At 36.7% G+C, this 17,190-nt stretch overlaps 1 protein-coding gene across 1 annotated transcript in view; it reads left to right on the forward strand.

Annotated features, from left to right (window-relative positions):
- Positions 1-13,417, forward strand: part of IL1RAPL1 (interleukin 1 receptor accessory protein like 1) — a gene marked incomplete at its 5' end in the record, with an annotated part of 642,382 nt that extends 628,965 nt beyond the window's left edge. The window contains 2 exons of the mRNA XM_082065594.1: positions 11,206-11,376; positions 12,583-13,417. Of these exons, the coding sequence (XP_081921720.1) occupies positions 11,206-11,376; positions 12,583-13,301 (890 nt within the window). The 3' untranslated portion in view covers positions 13,302-13,417. The remainder of the gene's footprint in view (positions 1-11,205; positions 11,377-12,582) is intronic.
- Positions 13,418-17,190: the final 3,773 nt, after the last annotated feature.

Below are 17,190 nucleotides of genomic sequence, written 5' to 3' on the forward strand. Positions count from 1 at the left end.
TCCAATTCATCTGCATACTTTACCAGGTGTGACACACTTGTTTCTCTCTCATCCCATCTCAAACATTAGTTATGTGGGAACAACATTACTTTAATCACACATTTTAAACAACCAAAAAAATGATCTCTGAAGCATACTGTTTTGGAATTCAAAAGCAGGAAAACCAATATCCACCTTATCCTTCTGAGCAAAGACTGTTAAAGAAGATAAAGCATGGATTCTCCTTAGATGATCGGTGCAAACACTGATAGTTTGGGTACTTAACCACAGTAATACAAGAAGAAAAATACTACTTGCAGACTCCTAATGGAAACCTGTGGCTTCTAGTATATCCAATATACTAATAACATGGATAAAACCCATTGTGCTAGTGAAGTTAACTACAGCTGAACTTTTTACTCTGTTTTTTTTTTCACTTACACTCTTGCAAAAGCAAGAAGCAGAGAGACAATGTCCCACAGCAGACCAAGCCACAAGCTCGCACAGAAATAAATTGCAGACATACATTCATATCCTTTGGTTTAATTTGTTACTGACAGACACAAAATGCTGAACTCTAAATTCTTCTTCTAACCGCATCTCCTGCAGTGCAACAGCAGAGCACCCACATGCTATTCATAATTTACACCATGTTCTGTCAAACCTCAGGACAGCGTGTAGATAAGCAAACATCAAAATATCACAGGCTTTTTTAATGTGCACTATATTGTACCCAGAGAGGATTTGAAACACTTTAAAAGTGAGATCCAATTAAAATTTTCAGTTGAAAATCTCTTTTAAAATTCAATGCATCATTTCTTCCCCGATCAGAGAACAAGCCCTTTGAGATGTCAAATCTCATCACATCAGTTTTTCTCAAGCTAACATATACACATTTCTGTGGGAGGCATGGGTAAATTGTGGGAAATATTTGAAAAAAGCGTATTCAACACTTACAGCTAACACAACTTATTACTTTCTGTAGGGGTACTGTGGATTAAGCAAGTGATCACAGTTCCTCATTTCTCTACCTGGCAGCTTTGAGTTTCCCACCTTCTCTCTCATCCTGAGGACTAGACTCTTTTGTTTTTTCCTCCCCCCTGCAAACACTTCAGCTCAGTCTTGCCTTTATTGTCTCCTAGGAAAGGACATTGAAGCCCCATTTTTTGTTATCATGGTTAATTCCTCACCTTTCCTACTAAATGGGAACATAATCAAATCCAGCCCACATTTTACCACTTTTCTTCCCTCTCTGTGCCCATGCTTTCCAGCAGCCTGGGACCTGACCCACACGGGGGCACTGCATGATGGACACTGTGTTGTGTCCTTCAGTGTGGGGCAACATGACATGCCATTGTTTAGCCAGGGGACCTCAGTGTGAAGGTCTGATATTTCCCTAGGAGCTGGAGCACAGGGGCAAGAAAATCACTCTGATACATGGCAAAGCAGGAGCTTTCTTACCTGCAAGTGTTTGGCATGACCTTGAGTCTCAGAGATAAAACTGACCCCTAGCCATTAGTTGGTCAGAAACTCCCAAATCTGTTTGATTGGAGAATTTCAGTTTACATGCATTATGCAGATGATATGTTGAAGTGATATGCAAACAAAAAAAATGCCTGGTATTATCCTGAAAACAAAAAAAAATTCAGAAGCAGATACTTCTCTGGAACTTGTGATGGATGATCATTGTTAAGTCTCAGGCAACCTTTTTAGCTTTGCAACTCTAAATATAAAACTTATTTTAAAAAGCCTAGTCTGTAAAGTACACTATAAGGATTAATACATCATTAGTGAAAGCCACTTTGAGAAGTGATGATTTTCTCTGTTTTGCTGCACATTGAGCTCTAGTACAAGAGATTTTATATCACACTCTTCCTCTCACAGTATCACAGTATGTTTGGGATTGGAAGGGACCTCAAAAGATCATCAGGAGTGTTTTAGCAGTTACTGTTTATGTATTTTTATTTTTCAGGGATCTCCTCTTGCTACCTTTCCCAGTGGTTAAAATACTTGATGAACAAACTAAGTATCATACTTTAACTAACAGGCAAGAATAAAAATGCAATAAACATTTACAAGTATCTGCAATCAACATGTGCCCTGACTTCTTTCTACCTTGCACTCTGTGATTTTAAAAGGCTATTTGTATCAGAAGAGATATTACCACTGCAGAGAAATCTGCTCTTTGCCTACGTAAGAGCTGACTTCCAGCTCCCCTTATACCTATTGAAATTTAGCCTAGATTTTACCTGGGACAACTTTCTTCTTTGTGAGATTGCTCCTGCTCAGCAAGGATTGGTCCCCAGACACACATGCAGCAAGGGCGGGGAGGACCACGTCTCTATGCGGCACCATTTATGGTGCTTCCTGAAACTGACCAAGAGGCTCAAAGTCACCAAAACAGCTATTTTCAACTTTTTCTTGCAATTTCAAGACGTGAGAGTTTCCAGAGCATGCACAGATATCTGTATGCCAGCTTTAAGGTGTAATAAGAATAAATCCAGAAGTCTACAGAGGACAATCTGAAAACCACTGGTCATGGTCAGATAGGCAAAATTACTTAAAGTCATTGACTTGCATATGTCTTTATATTCCAGATTCCAGTTTCAGAGAAAAGAGCATTTGGTATAGTTAGCTGTAGAAACCATCTGCAGTCACCAGCCCCTTTTTAGGTACATTGGTAACCATTTACATGTCTACTGGGTTTTACCTGAAGGAATTAATCAGCAAGGGCTGAACACTATCATAAAAGAGAGAAGAAAGTTTACATTGAGAGGTTGACATTAAAATTGCTAAGAATAAAAAAAAAATGAACAAATGTGCTGTAAATGCAGTTTTCTTATAAAATATGCATAAATATCCTTTCTCACAGCTAGGCTGATGAGAATCAAGCTTTAGGCTGAAGAAAAACAAAACAAAACACACACACCACTGTAGGCAGCTGATAACTTGCAAGTGACAGCTTTGCTTGGCAGCTGATGTGATGATATTCACAAGAACCCTTTACATCCCATCAACTGCTTCTGCAATGTTGGACAGGAGCTCACTGTAGTGTCCCTTGCAGTCCTTTATCTTTTTCTCCTTATTCTCCTTATTCTCAGCTTTTCTGGCCAAGGAAACCTGGGTGAATTGAGGGAATACCTAAGCTCTGTGCATCCAGGATGCAGCCTGTACGGACACCTGGGAGACAGGGCTGCAGAGCTCCTCTGGGTTTCACTTTCAGTTTTGCAGGTCCTTGCTTTTTGTTTTGTTTTGTTTGTTTTGAGTTGTTTTTTCACATTGCTGGAACAAAACAAAGTGCGTGACAAAATTTGTCACTGCTGAGTTCTCTAAATTCGGGAAATCTTAGGTTTGATACATGACATCTACAATGGCTGTTTCTTGGCTGTGCTGGTTGCACTTCCTTAAGAGATGAATTTCTACTGCTTGCCAAGGGGAAGGAAAGAAAATCAATGCTCAAATTAGGAGACTGATGAAATAGTTTCTGCTTTGATGTCTCTGTTGCACTTGGGAGTCCTTAGGTAATCATGATTTTTGTCCTTACTATTATTTAGCTGCAAAAGACTAGCAGGGTTCATGGACAGACCTATGGGATTGTCCAAATAATATCTTATTAACTGTACAAGACAAGAGCAGCTAAGATATACTTCTTAGTGGTTTCCTGGGTTTCATCCCAGTAAACCTCTTAGGCAGCAATGAAAGGCAACACTCTCAGATTTTTTCATGTTTCAGTGTGACTTAGTTGCTAACTTTCGAATAAAACTTCTACCAATGATTTAAGCACTGCCAAAGCACTTGTGTTAATGATTATGCTATGCAAACTGAAATTACTGCAGAAGTTAGTGGCTTTGCAATTACAGAATCTTCCCTGGGGACCCACAGCATAAGTTTACAATAGCAGCCTTGCCACTGCAAATGTGTTCTTATTGGCTATTGGCAAATTGTGGCAATAAGAAATCCTACTCTGTGAATATCAATTTCAAATTCTATTAAACTCACTTCTAGAAAAATGTGGCTTTCATCTTTCTAAATATTACTGGTTATAGAAAAGGATTTTCCTCTTATTTAATTACAATTTTATTTTCGGAGGAGTGCTTCTCAACTCTTTTTATTTCTACTATTTATTTACATCTGAAATGCATTTCAAACAATAAAATCTCCATTTATGTCTCCACTGAATATGGGATATGCTAGATCATGTCCTTAAAATTTGCTAATTCAAAGCAAAAATCCTTACTTTTTCTTTCTTCCTATTTTATAGCACCTAAAGTACATGCATTATATATATACATGTATATATTTTTTAATTTTTTTTTTTAAAGAAAACTGATATTATTACCAGGAACATCTTTAAATTCCAAACTAAAAGGTTTCTGTAGGTTAGAAAGTCCAGTTATAAAGTAGGAAAAAAAAAAAACCAACTGATATAGGTCAGATGGATACAGCAGATTGGCATTTGATTTCAAGAATCTTAGACTGCAAGCCTGCTTCCAAGACATTTCTCCCTTGAGTTTTGTTTATATTTATAATTATTTACTAAACTTTTCATTGATTTTGGTTAAATCAAGGATGTCATAGCTCCAGTTTTCAAACTACTTAACCCAATCATAAGATATAAGTACTGTCACTGAGATCAGCAGAACTAAGGAATATACATAAAATTAAACATATATTAAACATGTAAATAGTTGCTTTATTAAATTAGTACCATAACAAGAGCATCAGTTCTTGATACTTTTTTATTCAAGATTTTTCTTTAGTATAGGATAAAGATATATTTTCTCCATTTTCAGAGTTTAAGTGACTCTCTTTATTATTGTCTTTTCCTACTTTCTCCTTTTTAAATAGTAGCTACTTTCTTCCAGTCTTTCATAGATAATTAGTGCACTATGCTATGTTTCCAGCTAGGTAGTTATCATTCAGTCTTTGAATATCTACTACTTTTTCTCTTAGCTTGGTGTTTGACCTGCAAATAATTCATAGGAACCAAGAGAATAATTTCTATAACCATCTTTCACCTTTCATAATTTTTTAATATTCTGAGGTTCTTATAAGAGCTTCTGAGTTTTCATATCTGCCAAGAGCAACTTCTAAAATTAATACTTCATCAGTTTTTTGTATTGCAAATAGAATGTCTTCAATCATAGTAATACATTTAAACTTCCATGTTAACACAAATGTCTGAGAAACTTTTGAGATGCACTCTTCATTTAGTCAGGAATACAAAATCAGAGTAAATATAAGAGAAAAAATAACTATAATAGTAGGTTATTAAGTTAAAATAAGTAATATTCTATCTTATGTATCTATCAATGACCAATTTTAGCTGTAATTATAGAAAACAAGGAAAAATATAGCTTACAGAGAGACTTTATTCTACAATTGAAATCACGTCATTGTATTATTTTGTGGCTGAATTTTCATCTGCCAGGAATCACAGCTAATTTTCAATAAATGTCAAATGTGGCATTGATATCTTGGGGTTTTCATAAATGTTCTTATAAAAAAAACTAAAATTTGGTATTTCTTTTAATGTTTCATGCTCTTTAGACTCCCAAAATGTAATATGGATTAATGTGAAAAAAAAAAAAATATAATGAGGTGGGAAGAGAAAAAAACTGTATGTCCATTGCTTGAATATTTTTATAAATATGTCTACTAGATTCAAAGAACTTTTTTTTTTTTTTCTGGTCTGTGGTGTGCTGAGAATACTTCAGAAACTATTTAGAATTGGTCACATTTCTTTAACCTCTTCCTTGATGTTGCATTTACAAAACCTCCCTCCAATTCACTGTTACCCACTCTGCAGAAGGATATGAACTGTCATTAGTAATGCTATACTTAACGTATACTTTGCCATGGAAAAAGCTTGACATTTAAAAACAAAAGAAAATGTTAAGGTGAACTTCATAAACAGTAGTAAATAGTGTGATAAAAAGTATAAGCATTTTGAAAGACTTATAATGATTTGGCAGTTTTAGTCAGCTAAACATTTAAATTATATTTTTTATTACATTAAGGGTAATGAACACTATTCATATAGAAATGGAAGATCTGATCCACTATGAAATATAGCATTATGGTATTTCTCTTTATTTTGACCCATTAATCTGTCTTGTGCTAAAATTTATCATGCCAGCTGAAAAACAGTTTGTCGTCTGCTTAAACATAACTGATAAGAAAAAAAAAGACACTATGAATGGGTTTTTTTGTTGTTGTTTTAATTTTTCATCCATATATATTTCTGTACCCCATTGGCAGAAATATCTGAAATGTCTAAGGTTTAATAAACCCCCAAAGACCCAAACTGCTGGCTTCTTGGAGTGCAACACGGAAATCATTAGAAAATGTGCACAAATAAAAGATAATAAAAATGCAAAGCTAAATCTGTTTGCAGGTCCTTGTAGAGGAGGATTTTTTTATCTTTCTATAGGCACCAGCTTATAATTTTTTCATGTGTAGGTGTTAAAAGAGCAAGCCTACAGATGAGTTCTTAGATGTCTGATAGCAATTTACTCAGTCAAAGATCCTATTTGGATGTGACAAAGTAGATGCGTATAGAGTCTTGGTTTCATTTTCTACTTACATTGCACCTTTAAGTCACTGCTGCTTAGTACCTCCCTGGAATAACAAGCAGCATTTGCAACCTCATCCCCTAGAAGTTTATATAATTTGTGCTGGATTAACTCTGTGGAAAGTTACACGGAATATTATAACACATTTGATGTTTGGTTGAGTACCGAAAAGAATGGGCAGCATTGAAGAATGCATGTTGCAATTATGCAGCAAATGTTTTGGCTAAAATCCTGGGCTGTTAAATGAAGTAATGTTTCCATGTATTATCAGCTAAGCTGGGATTTCACCCTCAATGTTTACCCTTAAGATCAATAAAAAAAATGTTGTCAGACCTGTAGCTGAGCACAGGTCTGTGACCATTACTCAGTATCCTCATTTTCAACCCTATAGGATGGTTGATAGGATATGGCAAAGTTTGTACCTCATGGTCTGTTTTGACCAGAATCTTGAAGTACCAGTGGTTTGGGGCTGACTGAAACATTCGTGGACTGAACGCCTCATATCTTGAGCACAGGCTGTATTTAACCCTATTGTGATCAACTAATCCAGAGCTTCCACATGCTCTCATGGTTGTCTACAGTAAAATAACAAAGGGTTTTTTTTTAATCAAATCTGGTTGAATTTGGTCCTGCAACGTCTGCTTTAGGTTTTGTATCAGTATTTTCAATTAATGGATACAACAAAATTTCACAGAAATGAAGCCTGTTGACTTGAAGAGCTCCATCCTAGTTGTGTGCTACCTGTACACAGCAGAAAGCAACTACAGACCACATTACTGGAGAGGATTACTTCTCCATTCACGGAGTATGGGAAAAAGAAACCGACACCTCTTCCCTTCTCTACACCAAAATGTTTCAAAGTATTACTATTGCATGATACTGTATGTCACACTCAACTGCGTTCCTGAAGTTCAAGGACAGCCATTACATAATAAAGCTCTGCAATGTACCTGCAGGCAATGCAAGATGAACTTATTCTAATATGTGTCTAAAAAAAGAACCCTGAAAGGGTTAAGGGAACAAGAGTGTTTTCAGGTATAAAAGTATATGTAGATAATCACTTTCAGTTTCAGATGAAATGATCAACATCCCTGCCTTTGGTTATTAGGAGATATTTTCTTCCTAAGTGTGGGAGGAAACAGGTAGTGAGTAACTATATTCAAGTTTATTGCTAATGCACAGGAGCCTGACAAAAACAAGCCTTTGAAATGACATAATTTGTATCTAAACCTAAGTGCAAGCAACAATCAATCACATTTTCATTCCGAGGATGCTTGGATAGAAGACTTAGTTGTTTGCTGCTAAAGGGAAATGAGGAAATTCTCATTTTAAAGGAAAGCTTAGTTTGCCACCAGATTTGTTTGTTTTGAATTTGGATTTTTGCCTTTTTGTTTTTTCTGACACTGAATATTAGGTCCAGCCAGTACCTGAAGTTATTGCATAGCCAAATCTGTAATTATCTTACTACATAATAACAAAAATAGTAATATCAAGTACTTTATGACTTGATTTGTGATTAGGAGCAGATCAGAAATTTTCTAGTGAAATGTTTCTTTTCTTGGAAAAGGCAGATGTGCTGACACCAAATATTTCCATGGGTAAAAAACCTGTTCCAGTGAATGGTCAAGAGAACACAAAGCTGTAATGGACTTCTTACATGCTGGCTGGGAGTCTGAGGACTCCTGATGCATAACTCACAGGAAGGCTTACAAGGAAAACAGCCTGAGGGAAAAGAGCTTGAGAGCAAAGCTGAGAACCTCCTGCTTCCATGTGACATGGCCAAAAGTCTGGCAAGATGTGCACCCTGCTCCCAGAGCTTGACTCATCTGTAAGATCTGGATGTCTGCAGGCTCCCATCTCTCCCTCTCAGGCTGTTGGGACAGCACGTTAAAAACACTAATTAACATCAGAAATGTCCCATCCGTAACAAGCAGAAGTAGGTGGGACCATTTAACTGAGAAGAACCACAGGCAGAGATGCTACCTGCTGTATGTTTAAATACTTTTCTTGAGATGGGAGATTTCAACACTTTCATGAGTTCTCCTATTTTTCAGTACAGTTGAAATTCTACATTTTTTGCCTATCCATAAACATTCGAGAAAACAGTAAATAATGTCATAGCTCTTTGATCATATCACAGAAAATATAGCTTCTGAGGGCTGCATAGCTATCTGCCTGCTGTAGCTCTTAAAACATTTCACAGAGTTGGCAATGTAACCCAAATAATTTTAATTAACTAAAATCAGGCTAATACATAAATAACATCGAAGTAAAACAAAGACAGAGGTGATCATGCCTTGTGTATCTCAGGAATTTCACATTTTGCAAATTGTCTCCTCATGCCACTATGTCAGCCCATCAGACAACAAAATTAACACATAAGGTAATTGAACTGTAAACTGAACTTTTTACTTTTCATCAAATAATGTAAAAAAAACCCGGACAGATGGAGAGTAAAATAACTCAGAGAAACCACTGTGTTAATGCACGTAACAGTTTCCCAAACCATACTATGCATCTTGCTGGACTGGAGTTCGAATAAATTCATGATTGCCTGAACCCACCTGTGTAGACATACCCTACAACCTGGTCATTCTTTGCCCTTCAAATGCTGTTAAACTAGGGAACTAGGAACTAGGGTGGAAATAAATGTCCCCTGCAGGATAATGCAACTGTAGTCAGTGGAAATGCTGGAGCCTCCATGGTATGAAAAATGTGTATTTGAAATAAATGCATTAGTGTGATGTTTACATATGCAAGAAAACTGCAGCATAGCATTAATAATTTTCCCAGTAAGTAAGAATGTGAAAGCCATCTTAACAGACAATGTCCTCAGCCTTTAAAGCAGTTTGAATACTGCATTATTTCTTATTATTTATCCCTTTAAGAAATGATACATTCTCATCTCTACTCAAAGACTTCCAACAGAGCAACACTGACCTCGAGCATGTACTGTGGTTATGACCACTACCAAGGTGACAACAGGAAATGGCATTGCCACATAATGATTTTGTTGGAATTTCTCCATATTTCTTACCTTTTCATGTGGTAACTGAGTTTCTGGGTTAACACTGTCCTACTGCAGAAACAAAAACATTCTTTGTAATCTCCTTCTGCCTTACACATGACCCATTCAGTTTTGTTTCACAGCATTGTCAAAGGCATTAGGTGCTTGTCTGTTGTTGAGGATCATGGTTTCACAAACAATCCAAATAAAAATAATGGACAGTGAACCATAGAAGGCAGTGCTTCTCTTTTTCTTGTTTTTCTTTGTTGTTGTTGGTGGTGGTGGTTTTGTTTGCTTGTTTTGTTTACTGTGGATATAACAATCTACTAGCTAATATCATACAAAAAGTGTGCAGGGGAGAGAAGGAGCACACAGTCATTTCAGGGATTTGGAAAGTTAGAAAGTAGTTACAGTTTAAGCAATTTTAATTTTGTCATCTGCAAATGTTAATGAACACAGTATGTGTGATTCCTTGGAAGGAAGAGTGGACTGCTCAGCATTAGTACAGTTTCACTGATTTCGTTTATACTCCTTGCACCCATCCTGCATTTGGCAGGCTTTTCTAAATAATGCTACCACAGTACAAAAAGGTGTAAAATGAGAAAAGGAGTGGCTCGGTAAATAACTGAAGTCAGCATTGACTGAATATAATGTTACTTATGACACACAGTCAAGTATTCAATCAGATCTCTTTTACAAGCAATTGGTATTCTTGATAGTCTGTGCATAATGTTGTTGAGAGAGTTAGAAGGATGTTAACATTTCATTACTCTTACCATTGATTTTCTTCTGCTTTCTTCACAACAAAAGTCAAAACGTGACCTCTTGTTCCACTGAATTAGTTCCAGAGCACTTGCCGTTATTGACCTCCTAATGAAAATTAATGATGGCTCTTTTGATTCAGTCTTTCAAGTAGGCACATCAAGCACATTTAAGAAACAGGCACATTTATTTCTCAGACTGAAATGAAATAACACACTGTTAAGTAACAGAATGTACATCAATGCAACATTAAATTTGCAAATTTAAGCACACAGAATTAAAGGGATTTAAACTGCATTATCAGGAGCTGATACTGCAAAGATTTAAGCTTGGCAATAATTTCAGACCTGGAAAGTCAATGAGTTTTACAACTAAAGCTACACATATTAGAACATTTCAGCCCCAGGCCTTAAATTTATAGTAAAAATCTGGCACTACTAAAATGTTTTTACTATGCAACAGAGACAATTGCACATTAGCTTAGGTATTTCCATGATTTTTTTTTTCTTTCCCTTTTAAAGCTAGAGAAGAATTCAAATTATTTTCAGTGACTTTTTTTCTTTTGTACTCACAAGCTGTCACCCCGCAACAGACTGGATTTCCTTCATGTGGAGCCTTACACAAATGTTTATGCACAAACTGATTTAATCTATGGATATGGATCTCTTCTCCCTTGCATCTGTGTAAATAAAGATTACCTCTACCAGGCAAAACAGGAAAGGTTAACAGATTCGTATCTGGAGATTGGGTGAAGGCTTGTCATTTTACCTGAACAGTTTCCTACTTGTGGGAAATTCTCCCAGAAGTAATTCCTGGGGAATTATCTAGGAGATCTGCAAGAATAATGAACAACTAACTTACTTTCTTCCTCTCTTCCCTCAGACAACAAAGACTATGATGCATATCTCTCTTACACCAAAGTGGATCCTGACCAGTGGAATCAAGAAACTGGAGAAGAAGAAAGATTTGCTCTTGAGATCCTACCAGATATGCTTGAAAAGCATTATGGATACAAGTTGTTCATACCAGACAGAGATTTGATTCCCACAGGAAGTAAGTCGTGTCTTTATCCTTGCGTGTTTCCTAAACAGCTAATGCAGTGGTTGCAGTGATTAGTTTAGTATTGTTTCAATACCTACTCCTTCAGAATGTCATCTTTCCTTCCTTGTCTTAGAGAATGGTGAAGCTAAGCCACCAAACGTACTTGTTGTGCGTTTACCAGATAAGAGGATTACTTTTTAGTGATTGTATTATATTATTGAAGGTGAGGCAGAGGTCTTTGTTTTCTGTTTGCCTGGAAAGATATCCATGATTTTAAGCGTTCATTACAGAAATTCAGACAGAAAGGAAAAAGTGTTTGGACTAAGGCAAAGGTTGAGTAATAACATCAAAGGCAGAGCAAAGCAGTGAATGCTTTGTCCACTGCAGATAAATGTGTAGTGAAGGCATTGGATCATTATCAGAGACTTAAAATTAGAATTGATTCCAGCTGGTACAAATAGATATTTTTTGTATTTCTTTCTCATATTCCAATGCACATGCAGTAATTTTTTGTAAGTTGTTGTAGTGTTGTTTATATCTTCAGTGCAACCATATAGACAGCTACTAAGACCAGTATCTTTTACTAAAGATAAGGCAGGATGCTTGGTATAGGCAAAGCACAACATCAAACAATCACATGGATATTTTTTAAGTCTACAGCAAATGACACATTAATTCGCAGGAGACTACATTGTTTTTGTGAATGTGCGTGGTGGGGGCATGAAAGGAAAATAAGAATCTAAGCCTACAATGCACAGTACTATAGAGTATCATTTGGGTTTGAGACTGAGGTCCTGAAGCACATAGCTGTTGCTCTGTTGCCTACCTGGCTAACTTTGCCTTTTTAAAGGAACAAGTTATGATGAACACACTTGTTCCAAGAAAGATAGAGGTAATGATATAAAACCCCAGCTCATGAGCAAACACTCACAGTCGTAGTGCATGCAGGAATTGATGTTTCTCAGAATCACAAACTGGTTGAGGTTGGAAGGGACCTCTGGAGGTCTTCTTGTCCAACTCCCCTGCTCAAGCAGGGCCACCTACAGCAGGTTGCTTGGGACCATGTCCTGGAAAGCCAACCTGGCATATTTGCAAATTATATTTTTGAATATTTCATTGAGCTCTTTTGGGAGGGATTTGCCTCTGTTGTTTCTCTCCAGTCTATAGGAGCAGAGTGTTTTCTTAGATTGTTTTTTGAGCAATTGTCTTATTTTGTAGCCTACATTGAAGACGTGGCAAGATGTGTAGACCAAAGCAAGCGACTGATCATCGTCATGACTCCAAATTATGTGGTAAGAAGAGGCTGGAGCATCTTTGAACTGGAGACGAGGCTTCGAAACATGCTAGTCACAGGCGAAATCAAAGTGATACTGATTGAATGCAGTGAACTACGAGGAGTTATGAACTACCAGGAGGTCGAGGCCCTAAAACATACCATCAAGCTCCTCACTGTCATTAAATGGCACGGACCAAAATGCAACAAGTTGAATTCCAAGTTCTGGAAACGTTTACAGTACGAAATGCCTTTTAAGAGGATTGAACCCATCACACACGAGCAGGTTTTAGATGTCAGTGAGCAGGGGCCCTTTGGGGAACTGCAGACAGTCTCTGCAATTTCCATGGCTGCTGCCACATCCACTGCTCTTGCTACTGCCCATCCAGACCTGCGCTCCACCTTTCACAACACATATCATTCACAGATGCGCCAGAAACACTATTATCGAAGCTATGAATATGATGTACCTCCTACCGGCACCCTGCCGCTTACCTCAATAGGTAACCAGCATACCTACTGCAACATCCCTATGACACTTATAAATGGGCAGCGGCCGCAGACAAAAACTAACAGGGAGCAGAATCCAGAAGAAGCTCACACAAACAGTGCGATACTGCCCCTCTTGCCACGGGAGACCAGTATATCTAGTGTCATCTGGTGACCGAAATGCAAGGGGCCATCAACCCCCTTGAGTAGGAGCTGAGTCTGCAGTCCGGTGCCTGGAACTACATCCTCGACTGCTGCTGTTAAACATGCATTACAATTGATAACATACGAGGAAAAACAGGGTCTTGTACATATGGTTTTTGCAATTTCTTTGTAGCATCAGTCTTCCTGTTTTACCCATGTCTCTTCCCATTCACATTTTCAACTTTGTTTTATACGTCATTGGAATTTGTATATTTACATTTTTTTAAATGAAGAGACTGCTGTATAGATAGGAAACTTTTTTGCTTCATTAGTATAGTTTTAGACTTTTCGTTTGTTTGTTTTTAACCTCTCTTGGAAATGCCTGGACAAAGCTATGTTGATATCAGAAGCACCATTGTTTTGTTGGCCTGCCTAGCCTGATCCCTGAAGGCCATGCCTGCTGCAGTTCATCTCTTTTGGAGAATATTTGTTCTTAGAAGGACCCCATCCCTCACTGAGAGCTCCAGTTTCATTTCTACTCCTGTAATGTGCAGTGCTCCTTTCCAGCCCTTACAATGACCCCCATTTGGGGTAACACTACAGTCTGATCATCTAACATGTAACTTGGTAGATACCTGTCAAACATCAGAATATACCCAAACAGTATCGATTGCTTTACAGTAGTCACTACAGAGTGTGTAGAAACTAGAAATGGCTTCATTTGTTTTTTGTTTTGTTTTAATTATTATTTTAAGAATGAGTTGATTGTATCCCTTTTATAAATATAAAAGCAAACCCTATTTTTAACACTTCCTGGAAAAGGATTAATGTGGTTGTGGATTTTATTTTTAAGCATTTAACTTTTTCTTTTCCCTCTTTCAAAATCCTGCAAATAAGATCATTTGCAATTGTCAGGCAAGTAAGACAAGTGAGGCAATAGGCACTGAATTGCAGAGAGTCCTGCTGATATTTACAGTGATGACTTCCAAACCAAAGGGGAATAAAAAGACAGTATTGTAGACGGTTTGTCACTTTGTATTATAGAAAGTGTTATTTTCTAAAAAAAATAAGAGCAAAACATTATTTTGCTGTGAATTACAGAGTCCCCTTGTATTTTAATGTTCCAGAAACTGTATTTGCTTTAAAAATATGTATTCAGGATTAAGAAATATTCTCTCATTTGGTTTTAGCTTGTAATGATAAGTAAAACTTTATTAATTTCAACATTATTTCAGTAAGAACTCAGGCAGAAAAAAATGACATGAATACCAACATATATCATTGTTTTTAGAATAAACTTTATTTATACAAAATTAATATTTAAATCAGACCTGGAAGTATTAAAAACAATTTATTCACTTTAATGAATAAATAAATTAGTTTTATTTTTTATGTATGGTTCTATCTTTGAGGAGTTGCAAATAATGCGTGTACCATGACTGCCAGGGAAATGAAAAAACAAACAAACAAACAACAAAAACCTACTATGTTTACATCTGAACATCTTTAAGACAAATCAAATAAGCATCTTTCTCATATTTTAAATAATGGAAAAGTCCTTTCTGGTTTTAGAAAGAGAGAGGAGTGGTGTTGTAGCTCTACAACATATTCAGGCCAAGCTCTCTGCTGGTCTCTGCAAGTAGAGGCAGAGGAGCTGGCATGGAGTTACTGGTTGCAGTCACTGTCATATGGGTTTGATTTACTCTGGCAGAAATGTAACTGGTATCCTGGCAAACAGACCTTATAGTCTATCTCTAGAATTCATTAGCTTTAGGTATTTTTATGGTAACTGAATGATATTGGCCTATATAATGGAGGTGTGGGCTTTGTTCATCCTGATTGTCACAATGAGAAAAGTACAGATTATAATATTTTGGTCTTCTTAATGAGAAGTGAGGGATGGAGATCAAGGAAACTGCAGTTTGGGGTATGTTTGTGGGAGTAATGCAGAACTGACAGTGTGGGAAGAAATGACTGTGCTCCTGTTGTGAAAGTCAAGAAATCTCCGTATCTGCATAACAAGGTAATATTGCTTTGGGATATGTACTGATTTTTATTTGCTTTAAAATGTTTATTTTTCCAACTATTTGCTCAAGTTCTATTCTACAATCTGTTCTTTATTATGGTGTCTCCCTCTGGACATGTGCCAACATCTACAAAATGGAACTGAAGCTGCCAGGCCAGATAAAATTTTAAGAGAGCTTTGCAAATTTGGTTATTTTCATAGTGTGAGAAAGCTATTATTACTTATTTGCTCTTACAGACTCGTGTCAGGCACTGTTGGCATTTTCCTTCATTCATTTGGATGCCAAATGCTCAGTATCCTCTGAAAACAATGCATTATTTTTCCCCTTTCCCTCCGCTTTACATGCCCTGGGATAAAGACTGAGATGTGGAATAAATTTCGAATGTAGCTATCTGATTACAGTCACATGTAGATGATTGGTAGGTGTTACCTTAGCCACATGGGGAGTACTTTTCTCTTGTTCTATTTTTAGTGTAGATTTAAGCACTTTGAATAGCATGATTCAGGGACTGATGGATACTATTTGATATTCACACTACTTTAAAAAGTTTTTCTTATAATGTTTTGTCATAATATTAAACAAAAGAAGAACAAAAACAAACAAACAAACCACAAAACAAAATCTGAAATAAATGCAGAAGCTATCTATGGCTTTAGAAACATTCCTCCCAAGTGTTCCTCCTCTATGAACAACTCTGTGTGGGAAATAGTGAAGGAAACTGTTGTGTGTTCACGTGCTCTATGTTTGACAAAAGTTCTGTTGGAACATAAAATAAAATGAAAAAAAAATCAAAACCACAACCAAACCTGTCATTGCCCTAGTGCTTAGGCTCCATTCTTTTTTGGTGAAGGTATTCCAATTTTTGACAATGCAGCCTGAAGTGTGCATGCAATAACCGCATATAATGTTTAGCCATAAGCAAATAGCACTTTATTTTTAAAACTGCACAGTGTGATGATTGGAAAAAAAACTTACTCTGCCTGGTCAATAACTTCGGGTCTGTATGTGGATTCTATGCACATAAATTATCCAAGTGTGGTGCTTTGTCTTTATAAGGCTCTCTCTAATCAGGGTAGTCCTTGATATAAAACTAAAGGACTCTGTTGCACAACCTGTGGAAATTAGGTATGTAGATTCTCCGAACAGCACATATAGATGGACAGAAATGGGAGACTGTAAAGTAAGCAGCTAATTATTTTGAAGGCAAAGTGCATTGCTGGGTCTGATTTTGTTCTCAGTTGCAGCAGTATGATTTGAGAGTAAATGTAATAAAGTTGGATGAGTATAAGATTGACTTGTGTGGAAGAAAATTGGAAAAGCAAAGAGAAAAGGAATGCATATTTGCAGTCTATGACAAGCTGAAATCTTGGCCGCAGGGAAAGCAGCAGCAAAATGTCTTCTGAATTTTAGTAAGAACCTAGTTCTCACCTGGCAGCCAATGTCAAACCCTTTCAGTATGGTCTGGTTTAGAACTGAATACTGTTAGGCTTAGGTGCAAACTAAGATTTTTCTGTTAGTGGACAGCTGTGAAAACCATGTGTATGTTATATAATGGGTGATAATCAGCTTCAAAATAATTGGAAAGCTTGTTACACCCGCCTGATTAAAATTCACAAAGTTTTACTCGGAAATTGTGCATTAATGACACATTTAAATTATAGATAAAGCAGTGAGATTTGGGGAAAACTGGCCTGGTAAACAGACTTCCTTCATTTTTAAATTGAAAAAAAAGAAGAAGAAAATGTCAAGCTAGCAAGCCTAAGGAGAATTTAATTAAAATGCAAAGAAGAAAAACAAAACAAAACAAACAAACAAAAAACCCCAGTAAACTAACCTCAAAAATAAGATAAAGACTAATGGAGAAGAAAGGTCAAAATACCTGCTTTTTTTACT

The sequence above is a fragment of the Streptopelia decaocto genome, assembly GCF_964273445.1.
Source record: "Streptopelia decaocto genome assembly, chromosome: 1".
NCBI lineage: Eukaryota > Metazoa > Chordata > Aves > Columbiformes > Columbidae > Streptopelia > Streptopelia decaocto.